This window comes from Mya arenaria, chromosome 8 (genome assembly GCF_026914265.1).
Source record: "Mya arenaria isolate MELC-2E11 chromosome 8, ASM2691426v1".
Lineage (NCBI taxonomy): Eukaryota > Metazoa > Mollusca > Bivalvia > Myida > Myidae > Mya > Mya arenaria.
Genome location: NC_069129.1, coordinates 11519245 through 11538479, shown reverse-complemented (window position 1 = coordinate 11538479; position 19235 = coordinate 11519245). Strand labels below are relative to the sequence as shown.

The 19235-nt window shown below is 32.4% G+C and overlaps 1 protein-coding gene across 1 annotated transcript; it reads left to right on the top strand.

Annotated features, from left to right (window-relative positions):
* Positions 1-989: 989 nt before the first annotated feature.
* On the top strand, positions 990-4337 carry LOC128243981 (putative nuclease HARBI1). Its single transcript, XM_052962001.1, has 6 exons — positions 990-1190; positions 1932-2033; positions 2437-2669; positions 2926-3079; positions 3346-3446; positions 4124-4337. The coding sequence occupies exons 1-6, from the start codon at positions 990-992 to the stop codon at positions 4335-4337; spliced, it is 1005 nt and encodes a 334-aa protein (XP_052817961.1).
* The last annotated feature ends 14898 nt before the right edge of the window (positions 4338-19235 follow it).

Here is a 19235-nt window from a genome sequence, read left to right as displayed (position 1 = left end):
TTGTCGCAAACTCATGGTTATTGACAAACTAGGAGCAAAAGGGCTTAAAACTATGCGGGTAAGCTACAGAATGGCTTACCAAGACGCCAGCTTTTACTTGATTCAACAATACTGAATGTATTGTGGAATGCAGTGTGTAGACTATATTTGTTAAGCCCTAGCAGAATAGTGCACGCTTAAAAGTTATTGCGTTGCATCTATTCATATCTAATATTTCTAGACCGTTTTATGTAAATGAGCATTTCCGCTATCATACGTCATTCTGTTCAAGATTGTGGACTATCATGGCGATTCCTTAAAGGACATCATATTCCATCTGAATTAAGCTTAGCACTAAGCATGCTGTTGTATTGTTTGTTAACATGTCAATTTATCGTCGACTCAATAATACATTATTTAGACACACACCACAGGTAAATCATTGCCGGAAGCTTTTAAACATTACAAATAGAAACATCATATTAAGTAACTTGACATCGCTAACTAGTAATGACGGTAATACATTCCTCAAATAGTATATATTATAACTTAAATATATTACGTTGTTAAAGTATTTAACGTATTTCATTCTGAAACATATCACTCATTTGAAGCTTTGCATTCATAATTGTATTAGGACACTTGTAATGGCTGCTTGTACAACTTCACAGTACACATTGTCTACTATTTGCAATGAAAAATTAACACATGAAACTGTTTTAGTTATAAATAAATTTGGAGGAAATCCACATCCAACTTAGGCAAATATATCTTTTGAAACAAAAACACACTCTTGAGTGATCTAAATTGATCGCTAAAGACCAGGGCCCCGTTTTACTAACGGACTTACGTAAGCGTAACTCCAATATTTTCGTAAGTTTTTGCGTACGCACAAATTTTTAACGTAACTGCGTTTTACTAAACAGTTCGTACGTACGTATGCACGTAAGTTTTTGCGTAAAACTACGTTAAAAAAAGGCATCCGTAAGTTTGTTCCACATAGCGTAAATATGGCCGACGGAAGAAATCCCCGACGTCGCCTGCCGCGTAATTTTCGCGATAGAGTTGATTTGTTGAATAATTTGAATGATAATGAAGTAAAAGTGAAGTACAGACTATCCAGGCAGCAAATAATAGATTTGCACGACCTCATTGAGGACGACATAAAACCAAGAACAATGCGAAGTCATGCCATTCAAGCGATGACAAAGGTAAAATATGTTTATATTTGATGAGGTAATTAATAGTCGATGGAAAACTTATCGTTTCTATAGCTCGTTTCTATAGCTCGTTTCAATAGCCAACGTTCTTTCACGATAGCCTCCCTTTCTCAGATCTGACCTTCACCTTGGATGTGTAAACACTTGAAACTTTTGTTTTACAAACTTTCACACAACTTGCTTTTCCAACTGATTTTAAAACAAAGGCATTGGAGGACTAAATCGTAGATTTTAAATCATGGTTTAAACGTGTTTAGAAAGACTGTGGATTGTTTGTATCAACGTAATGTGAAATTTAAATTTGTATCCGAAATTCTCTCTATCCGGATGGAAGCAATCGAGTGTTTGAGATTAAAAGAAAAGTTGTTTGTAAGCGTGTTTGTGCTTTATAACTTTTGGGTGGCATTTAATCCCCAATATGTTATATTGCATGACATACATATATTTGCAACTTATAATCTACAAACTAAAATGTGCTGTGTACTGGGAATATTGTAGTCTCGGCTCTTGCCGCAATGGCACACAGGTAAACATCATTTCAATGGAAATTGATCCAAATGATGTCACTGAGGTATGGTTTTTGCTTATAATTGCACTTTTCTGCCGACAACTTTGTTGCTACTCAACCGTTGGTGCCTTGAATCTTTTTAATTAGCATCATATTCTCCTTTCATTCCAACATTAACCGTTATAACTTATATCAAATTGTATGGTTCTTTGTTGTACCGGTAGCTCCTCATAACACTGCAGTTCTTGGCGAAAGGTGAATTCTATAGTGAGGGTGGACTTGTACATGGCGTCTCCAGAAGCACTGTATGTGTATCTGTTTGGCAAGTAAGTAAAACTTAATTTGATCATTTATTGATTTAAATTAATTTATTTGGTGTTGCATAAAATTTTGATTTTAAGATCTTTCAAAGCTTTTTTAACAGACAATTGCTGTATATAAATTAATTTAATGTGTGATTTGTAACTTCAGTTTTACCATATGATATGAGGTCTTTAAAAATCCTGAACATTTTCCTTCTAATTATGATTCTCTCATGAATGTGAATCATTAATATTTCATCGAAAAAATAAAAATGTGTTCAAACAGATGCTCAACCATTAAACACTTCTTTAATTAAAGGGATATCGATAGTTATAGTACTTACAGAGAGATGTATATCCTTCATATTTAAGCTTCATGTACAATTAAAGAAACAATTCAATAAATTTACTTATTTTTTTATGTCAGGTTGTAGACGCAATTAACCAGCGTGTCAACAACATCAAGTTCCCTACCACCCAGGCTGACCTGGCATCTATTAAACAAAAGTTTTATCAGGTAGCAAGAATGCCAAATTGCATCGGAGCTGTAGATGGAACATTAATCCCCATCATAGCGCCAAGAGTGAGGGAAGATATATATGTGTGTAGAAAAGGATACCATGCAATAAACGTGCAGGCAGTAGTGACACCCGATATGAGGTATTATTAAATTTAGAACTACCCGGTAGTATAAGTGACGTTGATAGTTAAAGAAATATGTTAATTAAAGAAATATGTTTAAATACATACATGTATGAAGATATAAATGATTTATCTTTATTTACCCAATGAACTAATTACACTGTAATAAAAATTGTATTTAATCATTCAGTGAATTAAAACTGTAACTCGCATTAATATCTGTATGCATAGGGAATCCAAATCATGTATCTGTCTGCATATGTCCATATTGCAGATTCACTGATGTGGTCGCTCAGTGGCCGGGGTCTACACATGACAACACCATATTTGAGAACTGTGGCCTGAAGGCATGGGTCGAGGCAAATAATGTTGGTTGGCTGATTGGTGACGCGGGTTATGCCCTGAAACCTTACATGCTGACACCAAAGGCAATTATAAACATTATAATTGTGTACAATACTTTAATGTAATATTGTTCAATACAACTACAGAAAGGGTTTCATGTAATTGTCTGTATTTAATTATCACCATCATGTAAAATGTGTTTGTAGCATATTAGGTGACATATTTGCTAGAATATGATCATTTAAATTGTAAAATCATGGTAAGGTCTTCGAATAGATCCCAGATATAATGCAAGTTATAAATATAAATGCAGTAACTTTAAACACTGATTTCATGCAATTGCTTATAGATCCGGCCTACGACCCAACAGGAAAATGCATTCAACTTGGCACACAGCCGTACCAGAATGGTAGTTGAAAGAGCGTTTGGTTTGTTGAAGTCGAGATTTCGGTAATTATTTTATTTTCAAATACAGTATTACCATCTTGTTACCATCTATTGGTGTTCATAAGTAAGCAACTTAAAGAAGTGTAAGGCAACTAATTATGAAGTGATTCTATTCAGAAAGCCCACTTGATAACACTTTTGAAATGGAAGATGTAAATAAATAATGAATAAAATATAACAACAAAAGGACACCAAAAAGTAGTTCTTTCATTAAAATATAACAAACTAATTTGTTTTCATTTGCAACCTTAAATTCAAATTATTATCCCTGAGCTGCTATTTTTGTTGTTTATTCATCAATATTAGAAAAAGAAACTTAAAATAAACGAGAGTTGAAGTTTATATGCTATGCAATTGTTAGACATGTCACTTTAAAATAAGCAATAGTAGTAGCTTATGATAAAGACATACCGTTTTCGTAAATAAATCACATTCCACTGGATGTGATGTACAACTTAGAGGTGCACCTCTATATTAAGAGGTGTGTATTTGTCTTTGTGCTCCTATGTTTTTAAACAATTATGTAGCCGAGCTCTCTAACTTATAGATGCACCTCTAAATATAGGCAGAACACTTTTTTGTTTACTCCTAGTACAATAATTTTGACCCTATAGGTACATCATAGAAAAATGCTGTTAATTGGTATTATATTATGTTTGCACTCACTTCATTTCATGCAGATGTCTTCATAAGACTGGAGGATTCCTCCAAATCACACCTGAGAAGGCAGCCAAAGTCTTTGTTGTTTGTGCTAAACTGCACAACATGTGTATAGATGATGCTGTCGTGTTTGATGGACAAATCAATGTTGCCCCTGACAATGCACCACCTTACATTGGAGCACTTGACCCAAATGCGCAGAGGGACAGAAGAGCTATTATTGCAAGATTTTGAAATGAACACTCGTATTGTTTTAATTGTGTGCATATCCAATTATTTGGACTAGTGAAGGAAATATTATTACCTTGTGATAGATTCACATTTTTATGTATAATTAAGTTAAGAACTTTCTGTATCAAATTACACAAACTATCACAATTGGCCCATTTTTTTCACAAAACATCTTAAGTCTCCAAAAACAGAATTTATCTTTTATCCACTATTTTGGTTTAGGTTTAACTTGTATCTCGTATAAACATTTTGAAGACTTTTTATACATGTACTTTCAATAGAATTAATTTTGCTTATATTAAAGACAAACAATCTTTAACTTTATAGAGTTTTATTAGTAATCTTTATTAATGAAAATAGATACCAAAGCTTGTTATGCTTTAGATGTTTCGAGAACTTGGGTCTGAAAGATTAATACCTGTATGAATTAAAATACAATATTGACACAACTGTGCATGTACCATTAAAACCTATCATGACTCAGTATATGTGACAATATTTTTTTTAAATAGAGTTGCCGCAAACTCAAACTAAAAAAATGTTAACATTAGTAAAACAACCTTGAATTTGAATGAAGCTTTAATTTGTATGGATTACTTTAAAGTCTCAGTAAAGTGTAAACAGAGAGAACAAACTTGTTAATGGTATAGTGAATCTGAATGAATTCATGAATAAAGAAGACAATGCATTACTATTATCATAGCCATTGTTAATTTGTTGCACAAACATATTTGAAATGTAATGATTACCATCTTAATTGTCATATTCTATTTCATTTTGACATGAAGAAAGTAATTACTTATTACAAAATACAGTACAGCCATGACTCATTATATGATGAAACAGTAGCTATTCTATTTATTATGCTGTTTATGAGGGGGGTATATACTCCTAATTATATCAGTGGAAGAACTTGAAGTAACAAAACAAATGCTGTTTCATGGTGATTTTAATCATCCTTTATCTGATATACAAAGAAATCTTATAACACAGTAAAAAGGCAGTTTTATATTTTGTTGAAATGCCAATACAGTGTACCTGACCATTCTTCTAAATATGACATGTTTTGCAAATTCAATCATTTCAAATAACTGAAAAATGTACTAGCTAATGCATAGATGAGGGGGGGGGGGGGGCACTCTAAACTAAAGAACATTCAAAAATCTGTTTTTCTGTATCAGTTTTCTTAAAGTTAACCCGATTATACATAATCTTATTGCTGTTTATGTCTATTCTTTATTTTGCCTAAGGACTTGGATGAGATTGACTTAATAGCTATGAACAACAACAGTACTGAACTTTGACTTAAGTGTTTAAACATTGTTAACAATACATAAAACAATTAAAACATTAACAATACACATAAATTGACATTTAATACCTCGAAACAACCTCCAACTATCACATTCATTTTTTGTGAAGAAAAAACTTTCACATGTATGATTATTAGCCACTTCTATGTAATCACATTGTTTGAAATATGTCACTTTAATATGAATGTAATTGTGTTTCCATATATGTTATTAGTTTACTTGAACATGGAAAAACTGACCAAATTATAAAGAAAACTGAACTGTGAATAAAATTTGTTGATATTCAAAAATATGCGCAAAATTTAGATGTTATGTGAGTTTAAGTAGATGAAATATTGAAAGATTCACTGAATTCTAAGCACATGATTCTAATAACAGTATTACAAATGATTATCATAGGTTACATGTCGACTCTAAAAGTTATTTAGTCACATTTCATTTTATTAGTCATTTAACGAATATTTATAATTGCTGATGAAAACATGAAATGAATTAAAGAGGTATGAATTGATGAAGATTGAACTGAACAATACTTCTTTTTATTGAAACAGTGAAGCTACAAACAGGAAGCAAAACACATAAACGTACAATGGAACAATAAAATTGCTCAGCTATCACAGAGTTTGTTTTAATAATTTTTAACTATCCAATGTTCAGTCATTGACATATGAATTAAATACATGAATATGTACACATATTTCTACATAAAACAGTTAACACATGTTGCTGTTACATCTACTGACAAAGTTGTAATATAAATCTATTCATGTACATATAAATGACATGTAATTCAATTTTTTGTACTAAATGCAATCTGTAACAAGTTTGTGTATACATATCAAATCAAGTATTGCTTTACGTATTGAATAGTTCCATTAACGCTTTGACTTACTAAATAAAATTTGATTTACAATATTGCCTATATTTAAAATTCTATACAAGTCATGTAACATAAGTTGAAGTTCAGTTTTACATGTTGGCATTATGATGCTTTGACGTTTTTATTCAAGTTAGTTAGATGACCTGAAGTAAAATCTTAATGATTACGAATGGCTCAATGTCTATGCTTAATTAGCCAAATATTAAGCATAGGCAATTTATTTTATTTAATCTATTAAACTATTAAATAGACAAATTTAGAATACTAACTTTATTATCAGAACATCATTTCATGCAAGTAGTACCAGTATCAGGACATGTGAACAATTTGCCTGACATCTTCATTAGCAAATGTAATGTACTATATAAGTGAGTAAACTAGACCCATAACTAGATGTGAATCTTACACCACTACACCACCACCTTCTTCTATTCAGAAGTATCAATGGGAGTGATTAATGCTCATTGAATGAACAGTGTCAGTAAGAATACCTCAATTAAGTTATTGGTCTATACCTCAAAGTCTTTTCAAGTTATGCTCAAGACAAATATATGTTTGCAAATTAATAACGAGCAATCACTCAACAATTACAGCACCAAGAGTTATGGATTTTGTGCAATTCACATCTCCTTAAAGCAACTGTGCACAAGATGAACAATTTGCAAGAAAAAAAAAGAAAATTGTCGAACACTGACAAAAATTGGCTAGTCGATGTTATAACGTGATATTACCAAGTTAGATATATATCTTAAATATACCACTAGTTTTTAATAATCCTTTATAGCACAGTGGATACAACGCTGGACTGCAATGTTGGCGACACGGTTTCGAACCCGGTCTCCGACACAATAGTTTTTCTCATTTTGATACTTTTTTTTTACAATTATGACATCAAAGCATAACACATTCTATTATATAATTGTTCTGAGATTCGTTACAGTAAAAAACGGTTTGGTGCCAATCTGATGTACAGTCCCTTTAAAGAGATTTAATTATATAAAATTATATGAAGTCATGAATGGATACAGAGTGTACAAGGTGATTCCTATTAAGCCCACATCACATAGTGGTGGTGTCATAATAATGTTCCATGTAATTTATTTATTGCTTTAAAGTATAGAAGTTGATCATTAAATCGTTTGTAATTTTCTGCTGTTGAAGAATTTCGTTGAGGAGCTCATTCTGTTTCATAAGAAGTCTTTCAATGTTTACTGCACGTGGAAAGTAATTTGATTAACATTTATAATAAGTTCCAATCAATGTCAGGTATACCACTGTTAACATAGTGAAATCAATATATGCCTGCAAAGGTTATATTAACAGTTAGAATGTATTGATAACTGATGTTAAATTTATGTTCAAGCAGTTGAATAGTTTTGTTCATCAAAACAAGCAGCTAAATTACATCTAACCTTGAATGACACAAGGCCTCAAGAAACACACACTATTTCCGTTTTCAACATGACAAGAGCGCGAATTCGATGTCAATTACAACAAAGGCAGTGATCACAATGTGTCTGCCATGCTTAGAAACTGACAAAATAAGAAAATTAAAAACCAACCTTTATCACTGTTACTGTTTTCTCCCACTAATGGCAGTGTTGTCATCCTTGTATTACTGAAATATTAAAAAGTACATGTAATTTCATTGTTATCAACAAATAACAATGCAATCATGATATGAAGTTATAACATGTATAGCTTATTTCTCCTTATAACACTCCACAGAATTATCTGCCTAAGTCAGTAGTACTAGAACTATAAGAACAAGGATTAAATCTTAGGCGGTCTAATCACTAGAATTAGTTTATTTAGTCATATTTTGTGTACTACCTTTTCTGAACCATGGCAGTACCCAGGGGGAGTGAAGGGGACACTTTGTTTGAGGTGGTTTGACCTGACTCTACTGGCAATGCACATTCAGCTGTTTTGATAGGCGATGGACTTGTAGCTGCAGTTATATAGACAAATATAAATATATAAGTGTTATTAAAAACAAACAAAAAGGTATAAATATACACGACATGTGTATCACAACTTCATCTGGAATGACAACATGATATATTCAAATGTTATAACTATCACTTTATGATTTCACATTCACGGTATGAATTACTTACATAATAATTTCAAAGTTTCACTTTACATAGAGGATGAAGGCGAGCACTTTTCTAATCCATATTAAATGTGAAGTTAAGAAAATAAAGGAATATTACTATTAAGAGCAAAGGTGTCCACCCCCGCAAACCCCCCTATCGCCGAATCGCCGATCAGCTGAATCATCTGTAATACAATATTACCAAATTTATAAAAAACATCTTGATTTTATAATGAAAATGTAAATGTTTAAATATGTATTCGAATTGATAAGAAATTATGAAATACTACATTTTCAAATCTAGGTTTTTGGCATATTTTATAAATTTCAAATTAAGATTCATATATGTACTTAATTTCCAGATTCTAAAATATATACATGAAGTCGATGAGATTTGCCATTTTCTGGCTTAAACCGTTACTTTTTGTTTAAGAAAAATGCATTAAACATCGATTTGGGGACGGAAATATGAAAATATGCGTTCTGATCTTTTGTCAGCAGTCTGTTAGTGTGCACCTTTAACTTTCATACAAATCCTTTAATGTCAAAAGATGAAAAAAAGTTGCAAATAAGTAATAATTTACCTTCTCCTCCCACGCATCTAACTTCGGAGGAGGCCCACCGCCTGTCAGAGCTGCCATCTGGCGCCTCCTCCGCTCCCTTCTCTTCACATCAGTCTTAATATCAGATAGTTTTTTTTTACATTCGTCAAGGGTTCGTACACACACACCCTGGGCATTCACTCTGAAATACAAATAGATAATTTCTTCAAATTTTATGATTGAAGTTCACTTAGAGGATATTGTATGGGGCTGTGTGAGGGCGGGGGCTCATGATCAAAACTTGCAAACAAATCAACATATAATATCTTTGTAAAGCCAATAGTTACATGCTGTGAATGAAACAGTTAAAATAACTATTTCAATGATCAGAATAAAACTGTTACATGGTATATGATCAACGTCGTCATCCGCCATAGTCAAAGTTTCCAAACAATCTTATAAAAAGGTACCATACCGCTCCACAATTATCTTCCAGGATTTGTCCTTATCGCAATGTGTTATTCCAGGGCAGAATTTGCTATCGATGGCATAATTTTCATCGAAGTATGCATTTCTAAGAACTTCTTTCTCCGCCCTGGACCAGTTCTCCTTTCCTCCTTTCTTTTCAATTTCTGCGGTGTCGCCATTATTGTTGATGTAGCAGACGAAGTTTGTTTACTTTTTTTGACAGGTGCCCGCGAAGGGAGATTTCTACCTCCAATCGGAGAGTTACGCATTATTTACCCCTACGCAAATATTCACACTTACGAAATTTTAGTAAAACGCACGTACGCAATTCGTAATATTTACGTAAGTTGAAAATGTACGTAAAAACTTACGCAAAACTTACGAACTGTTAGTAAAACGGGGCCCTGGTGAATAACTAAACTTTAAATGAGTGTGAATTGCCGCTCCAAACCTTGATTTTGTTTTTGTTATATTTGGGACAGGAGGAACATTCATTTTGTTATATGACATTCATTGATCTTCATAAAGCCGATAAAAGGTAATGAAATATATTTCAAAACTAAAACTTTTTCTTTATGAATAATAAAACAATAGGAACTGCAGGGTCAAGCCCAGAGGTCAACAATTAATGCAATCGTTCATTTCTGTCAGAAAACAAGTGAAAGTACATTTAATTTCAAAATATGAATAAAGCTGGGTTTCATTCTATGAGATTAACATCGATAGAAAACAAAAGGAATGCGGTTCCATTGTTTTACAACTTTGCGTGCTTGCTTTGAGCATTATGCATTATGCATTTGTTCATTTTTATGTTTTATACACCAGAACTGCCTTGTTAATATTTCCCTTGTTAGAATTTGTTTGTTAAATTGAAGGCGAAATTACGAGCTTACATGTTTTGGCAACATATGGCAAATTGACCAAAAACTTACAAAACCTACCTTCAACTTCAACCAAATGCACGTATATCTCCAACATTGGACTACTTACATCTAAATTTACTGGTGAAATCAGTGATGATCTAATGTGTCCCTTGTTGTTTTGCATATTAGTCATTTGTATTTCTTTTTGCTCGATTATATATGAAAATTTCAGAAGATTCTTCTTGTGCTGCTAACTTATTGCAAGCTATACGGAATTATAGTTAGCACTTAACGCAATGCGTATGATGCAGATACCCGATCAGAAAATGGACGGTTTTTTTAATATTCTTCATGGTGATTTATAAAAACTGGAAATGCATTATCGGTAAATCATCAACCCAGAAACTGAGCATGCCATTTCAAGTTGAGATATTGACATCTTAATTTTTGCGCAACCCATTTCCATTCACTGAAATGTAATAGGACGTCAAGTGTTTTTATGTGTTTGAATGAAAATATTCCATTTGAAGCATTCATTCCATGATGAGAATCAACCGCTTCTTTTCCAACTTTCAAGTGCAGTACCTTAACCTATTAAGTGCTGATGAATACGACTCATTATCTATGTGTGAAGTATTGATTGCATGAAAGGAGAACACACATAGAAGATAGAATATACCATCTGCTTGTGTATATTCAACCTATTTATTTATGCATGGCAGAAAAAAAGAACAATATTGTAACCTGACGTCGAAACGGTTGGGTAGGTGTTATATATACTGCATTTCAATGTTTCAGGTGACTTTTGTCTATTTAATATGTTTCTGGCACTTGGTTTCATAAGAAGTTCACACATGCAATTCCATTACTAAGATTACCTAAATTGCTTTTCTGTTTAAAAAATATTTGAATATGCATAGTGAACTGTTATTTGTGAGGGCTTAAATTTGATATTAAGTTAAGAAAGTGTTCTCGGGGATAATCAGTTGTAAAAAAAATAATTTTCACTTACAAAATAATTATTTGTAAAATCTGGTATGAAATAGAGTTTTTATTTTACAGTGTGGTTTTTGATACGCAAACAAACATCACATCAATTTTATTTCTTCTCGTTTTGATTTATTATTTTCATGAAGCCATGGGCATCATAACTTTACTGACTTCGAAACACTTTATACTGTGATGCAGACAGTGTACTTTATGAATAGCTATACTAATGTGCAAGTCCTTATCGCAGTAATTTGATGAAATATTAAGATGTACTATTTCAACGTGCAGTAATGAATAACATAGTGCATATCAGCGTTAGGAGAATAAAGCCCCAATGAATTAAACTCCCGTCTCGACATTTAATATCCGGAATGCAACGTGATTTCATTCATTTTTGTAAGGAATTACGTGTCTAAAATGTTGTTCATCAGCCAAATAAATATATAAATGAATCTTGATCTAGGTCTAAGATTTTTATTAACGGCCAATGAGTAAATAGATATGAAGCTTTTGAAAGTATGTCATTGTTATTGTTTTGTCTAGATCGGCAAGAAACGTTTCTCCAAGATCTAGACACGCTTAGATTGCTATTTCAATTTAATTGAATGATGTATTATCTGATGAATATGTCTCAACGACTATTTTCCTCTTACGTATAACGTGGCATTATGTTCGAATTTCGAATTTCACATTGATCGACGTTTTACGTGCCGTACTTTTTGATTGAGACGCAATATGTTGGGCAATCACATTATATTTGAACGAAATTATTTGAATAATTATTTCGTGACGTACGTGATAAACTTATGTAAGGATATTTATAATTTTAAACCCGGTTAAAATCAAATAGCCTCATGATTTGTTTAACATTTTAGCCAAACCTAAGTTACTAAAATAAATAACAATGTGGATGTGTTGAAATAGTTGAACAGTAACCAGTCGTGTATATATGGAGCTTAATGAGAATATATTGATGCAAATGAGTTAAGATATTCATGGCCATGGAAGGTTTTTCGAATTCAAAAATCGTTCCCCTTCTAACATTAACACCAATCTTTTTAAAATTCTGTCCTTTTTATGATTTATATAACACACCATTATTCAAAAGTTTTTTCTTGCTACACGGACGGGAACAGTGCTAGATTTTATAAAAACAAATCATTCCTGTTTGTGACGTGTAAATTTATGGATAAACTATTGTATGGTTATAAGTCATGATTTTCGACAGAAGAGAAAGGAAATGTATTTTTCAGACATTTATAAAGTAATGTAAAGTGTTGTGTATTTAATATAACATTGATTTAACTGTCAGTTAACTAATTGTGCATACATATTGACACACCTTCTTCTTCTCGAATTAGTTTCTGTCAACAGTTTATTTTGAGGGAGGTTTCTTTCTAAGCCTTCAGTTCGAAATCTTTCCATATTCATTATATTATTGGAAAACAAAATAATACAGATGGAAAAAGAAACAAGCCCAATTAACTCTGCTAGAAGGCATATACTGTGTGGCAGTATTAGTAGATGGCTAATACCTACCTTTCTACAGTATTTTATTACTTCTTATTAAACATACTCACATATTTTTATAATTATATCTTGTCATAATAGCAAATGCTACTGTAATTTTGAGCTAATAATCAGGCAATACGGACTTGATGATGAGCCGTAATACCGGATGTACTATTTATTCACCATCGGCACACAAGATGGTGTGCTCAAAAGACATAGTAACTTCTGCACCGGTATTTATATCAGTGGAGTATCACCACTCGCCGTGGTAAGCAACGGTACAAAATGACAGGGCTATTGTTGAACAAGTGTTTGTTTTTTAAGAAACTGTGCAGGTTAAATTAACGTTACGCTCATATTGGGCATTTTAATAATTCAATTCAAAAAGGCAATGCAGCAAGCTGAAAACATGTCATACGACTGCCGAGTGATGGACATGAGATATGAGGTTGTTTGTAATTATTTCTAACGATATATTTTTGTGCAGCATTTAGATTTGACCTAGTAACCTTGTTTATACCTTACAATACCTTCTCTCAAACATAAAAAACATCAATCTAGGCAAAAATTCAGTTTCATAAGTTATTGGACAAGAAATGTTGCAGAAATGTAACATATAGAGGTTTTTCAAAGATTTGACCTGGTGACCATGTTTTCGACTCTATGTGACCTAGTTTCAAATAATGCAAGAATCAATTTAGGTAAAAGAGTTGATTAAGTTTTATGAAGATTTGAGCGTAAATATTGCCTTTGTTTGTTTGTATCCAAAATTTCTCAAAGATATGAGCTAATGACTTATTTTTGTCCCTTTTTGACCTAATTCAAAACTCTACCAATAAAACATCAAGGTTAACATTATGATTCTGTTTCATAAATATTGGACCAGATATATTGCCACTTCTTTGTTCCTACGATTTGACTCAATTACCTTGTAACCTAATTACCCCATTTGATCCACTTTTAAGATGAGGTGAGATTTAATCAAGGGAAACATTCTGCATCAGTTCATCAGACCATAAATTCTAATGTTGTGGCTCAAGACAAACAAATCTAAAGTCTGACCTAGTGATGTTTGATCACCTGAATCCAGGTTTAAAATATTCCGAGAACTCAATGTGAAACTTTCCAATTAAGTTTGACGAACAGTGGACCAAATATAATGTTTTTGTGTATTCTTACGATGTTTTACTTTGTGACCTAGTTTTCAAATGTAATGCTATTGTGTATTCGTATGATGTTTTACCTTGTGACTTAGTTTTTTACCACATGTGACCGTCTGTTACAAACGGTTGAGAATCGATCAAGAGGAACATTCTGACCATGTTAAAATATGATCTAATCAATCTCTATCAAGGTATGATTCATCAAAGGGGGTATTCTGGCCTAGTCTGAATATTATCTGGCTTATCCCTACAAAGATATGGTTCCGGACAGAAAAGACGGACGGACGGTCGAACGGACGGACAGACAATGCCAGAAATATATCCATATTAATATTTCCATGTAAAAAAAAGTCTACAATAATATCCAATTCACTTCATTGAAAATATGCATTTTATTCAATATCAATAACTGTCATGTTGGTTTTATTCAGACAAAAATACAAATCTCTCATCGTGCGGAGTACTTAATGTCTTCACAGTTCAATGTTTAATTTTCAGTTTGAGCTTCTAAATTTAGCGAAGCAATCTCATATTTTAATGGAATTTAAACAAGTAGGTATTTTACTGCATTTGATAAAGTCTTGTTATAATTTGTTATATAACTTTTCGGGAAAAAATTGAACAAATAAATTTATTATAAGTTTTTTTAAAAGCATGTTTCCTATAAATAGTTATAAGAACATTTTGGAAATTCACCTCAATGAATAACTATATAATTTTTATACTTTTTCATAATATGTCAATTTTCAGTGATGGGTCGCAGATTTGGGGCTATACGTTTACTGATACTACAGAGACTATTAAGAACAAATTTTGCAAGAGACATCTGTGAGTTAAATCTATGAGTTAAAACAACTACGAATACTTGTATTATCCTAAGTGAATGTGAACGTCTGCCATTATATGTCAATTAATTTGCATATTATATTAACTATTGTTGTAAGTTATTAACCATGTCAAACCATAGATAACCGAGATATTGCTACAAACTGTAGGCGAATATTAGACATATAATACCATTGATTTTGTTTGAAATAAATATCCCATATCCACAGTTCGTTACATTGTTGATTATTCGGCAATAAACCGTGAAAATATCGTCGGTCTGAAGAACTGTCTAAATTATTTCCTTGTAGAATTCGAAGATCAGTTTTCGAGAATAGTGTTTATATTGGGCGTTGGAAGTGCAATTTCCTGTATTTTGAACTTTTAAATAAGAGTACAGTGTGGTAAACGCTTGAAAAAAATCCGTTGGTTTATTTTATCAAACGCCTTGCGAAAGCCGACTTGACGAAAATGCACCAGTCAATTGTAACCAGCCCCCCCCCCCACCAGGTCCGGGGGTATACCGGGGATAACCGGGGAAATGGGCCGTGTTTTTACCTTTCATTTGGCCCCGCAGTGCCGGGTGAATGCGGTGGTTTTGGCTTCGCGCAAAATATAGCGGGGAGTGGGCCTTACCTAGACTCCCTGTGGGCGGGGGCATTTGGCGGGGATTTGACCGTAAGTTCGTCCCCGCAGGGCGGGGATTTTACCCGGGATTGGCTTGACCAAAAGTCAAAGTCCCCGCTATTCCCCGGACCAGGGGGGCCGTGGTTACAATTGACTGGTGTATAATAGAACCTTCCATTCTTTTTTTAATTATATTTCTGAACAGTTGCTTTGAAACAAAATACATTATCTTTTGCCAATTAGCCAGAACAAATCCTAATGGTAACATGTCAGTTTTTTTGATATCTTCATATGAGCGTTTATCTATTATACTAGATGATATCTTAAACATGGTGTTGGCAAGAGATATTCTGCTTTAATTTCCAGGAACATGTGTGGTTCCGGATTTAAGCCATGCCATTTCGAAATTGTGTTAAGCGTCCGCGTGCGGAACTAGGTTATCCGTAAGTACATAAACAAAACATGTATTCAGGTAAAATGACATGAATTGTCATTAATTTCCGCTGATTTTGTTTCAAAAACTATCCGGTGTCCGTGATTATTCAGATACTTAAAATGACATGCTATTTTTGTAACACTGAGATGGCATTCCGTAATTACCGTAGCTTTTCCCACTAACTAACTTGTAATTTCAACTTCAGCAAGAATATAGTTCATTTAAAGTAATAAATTCATTATTTTCAACATCAATACTAAGAATATCATCATTTAATTGTCATATACCAGACAGTAAAAAAGTCCTACCACGCATTGGCTTAAAACTGCTATCCAAATATTGTTTGGTTTTCGCCTGCATTATTTTGTTCCGCATACTACAAGGATATTTTCGATTTTAAGTAAGTTCTCATCTGTTCTCGTCTATAAGTTTGTAATTTTTGAGTTTTGGCATTATAATATTTTCTAAAAAGATTGCAGTCTGATATCGAATGCTAGGTTTGAAGAGCGAAATTCTGTAGTTATACATGCTTGGATACTTCAAGTACTTCAAATCGGAAGACTGAAATTAAACAAAAGCACCTTTAAATGATCTTTTTTACTTTCTAATTTCTTACCAGTTCCAAAAGACTAAAAGTTTGTAAAGACTAGGACTGAACGTTCTGCCTTAGTTACCACGGTAATTGTATTCGTAAATATTTGTATAGCTGCACAAGCGTGTTAAACCTATTTCTCAAACATTGTCTTTCCCTATTGCCAATTTTTGTAAGACCGATGGGAATTTAAACAAATTATAAGATAACATCTTTATTCATAAATATTGTTTTATCTCAAGACAAATGTACAAGAGGGATTTGAAAATATTAAATGATGATTTATACTGCAAATAGTTTCCATTTATTTGTTATGATTGCTTTTTTGTAAAACGCAAGAATGGCTTGGTATTGCTAATGAGTAGAAATCGTTCATTCTTGTCCTGGTTTCTAGAAAACGTGTGTCAGCATTTCGAACAGACCGCAATTTCAGTATAACTATGTTGCGAGGTTTGCTGAGCTGATACATGTCTGTTTGAAATGAATACATGTATAATTCGCGTAAATATAACTCAATTAATTATGGCTTCTTAAAAGCATGATAATACATCGATGACAATTGCTTCCGACTTTACTTATTTCAAACTAGATGTCGCATAATCGAAACCAAGGCGAAAGTGATATGTTTTATATATCTAATTCTAGTTTATCCTCTATGCTACTTTATACAGTATTTTTGTAAACGGTGTTGCAATTATATGCATGGCATTTTTTTCAATCGGCCTATTAAGCGTTCGCATATGAATTCATATTTTCTATTTTAAATGAAAATGGCAAAATCGTCGGGTGCAATATTAACTACATATTAATCACGTTTTATTGATCTGTTCAAACACACAATCTCTTATTATTGAAGGGAGGTAAACACGAACACGCTTTTGTCGAGCATGGCAGTAATCGGTAACCAGGCTCGTTAAATCATTGAAATAACAAAACAAAGCGGCATATTTTATCAGATGTTTACTATGTAAAGACATCAAGGATACGAATAATTTGATTTTTGTTAAACTAAAGTAATTGTAAATATTATATCGAAATAAATATTGTTTAAACCAAGAGGACAGTAACATGGGTACATGGGTACCATTGGAAGTAGACTTTTTTAAAGATAGTGAACTTATGTTTAAACATTTTGCTACTGAGCTTGTTTCTGTAGTTTTTCGCATAAATATTATGATTCAAGATTTAAACATATTTATTAAGTAACGTAAACATATTATTTCTTGTTACATGATAAGTTTTTTTTCTTTTTGAGACATCAATGAAGTCCCTTTTATTTTCCCCGGAACATATGTGCTTCCAGGGATCGGGGCACCCCTGACAACACTTACAATTATACATAACAAAAATAACCAAACAGGAAATGTTTTAAAGAAATATATCAGATTTTTTATATATTTTATCAGCAATACATCAATGCAGTGGTGGAATAAATATGGTGTAGTGTAGCCCCATTCACTGGTTACTTCCCTTATCTTGAACATTTCTACTTCCGTTAAATTTACATGTGCTTCGAATTTATACCGTATTCTTTTTGTCAAGTTCTAGATGTTATTTTCGTTTGTCATGCAAAGATTCAATTGGAATACGCAGGAAGAATATTTGGATCTACTTCATCCATTAAAATCTACTGAATATCTTTGTGAGTAATGACTTTAATTGTAATACGAAATGTATCAACATTTAACAGTTTAATATTATCATTGTCTATCAAAAACAAAAGCAATGGTGAAATTATCAAATTTACGTCATGGAGTATTGACACTTGTCGCTGCCTTCAGATGTGGAACGAAAACAAAAAAAATGAAGGCGTTGATGTCTGACTCTTAACCTAAATTTAATTGTGAGTATTTAAAAAATTATTTCATTAAAGAAAGAATTTTTACACTCATTTTCTTAGATTTTATTTTTTAGCTTATGCTTTTATCTTTTTTATGAGTGTACATAAATGAATTCTTTAATCTTTGATATTTCGTATGACTTATTATGCATGTACAATATTCTAATATTCCACCTTATTTTTTTTAACACAGCTTCTTCTTATATTCCTGTTGCCCCATTAAATTTACATTCATTTCTCTGTTTCCATATTTGCCATTTTGTTTCAAAAATAATTGTATTTATAATGTCTTTTATTTTAGATTTTTCAACCCCTAGAACAAGACAGTCATAGTTCAGTTGAATACTGTTTTCATTGTTATATTTGAGTATCTGATTCACTAAGTTGTTAATTTTGTTCCAAATTAGTTTAACAACTGAACAATCCCAAAAGAGATGAAATAATGTCTCTCTATTCTTGAGACATATATTACATAATCCATATCTTGATACTTTCATAAGAGCAAGGCGATGCTCTGTGAAGATTATATTCAATAGGTACTTCCATTGAAATTGCCGAGCACCTAAAGATGCATTTGAGCTATAAATATGGTTCCAATTTTTTTTCCAATTAAGGTTTGCATTGTTTAAACTAGCTTCCCATTTTATTTCACTTGGGATTTTCTTACTTTGCCGTTGGAGGTTAAATTGTTTTATAATAGTTTTAACTCTAAGTTCATTACCTTTAATGTCCTTATTTATTTTGTTTAGTAA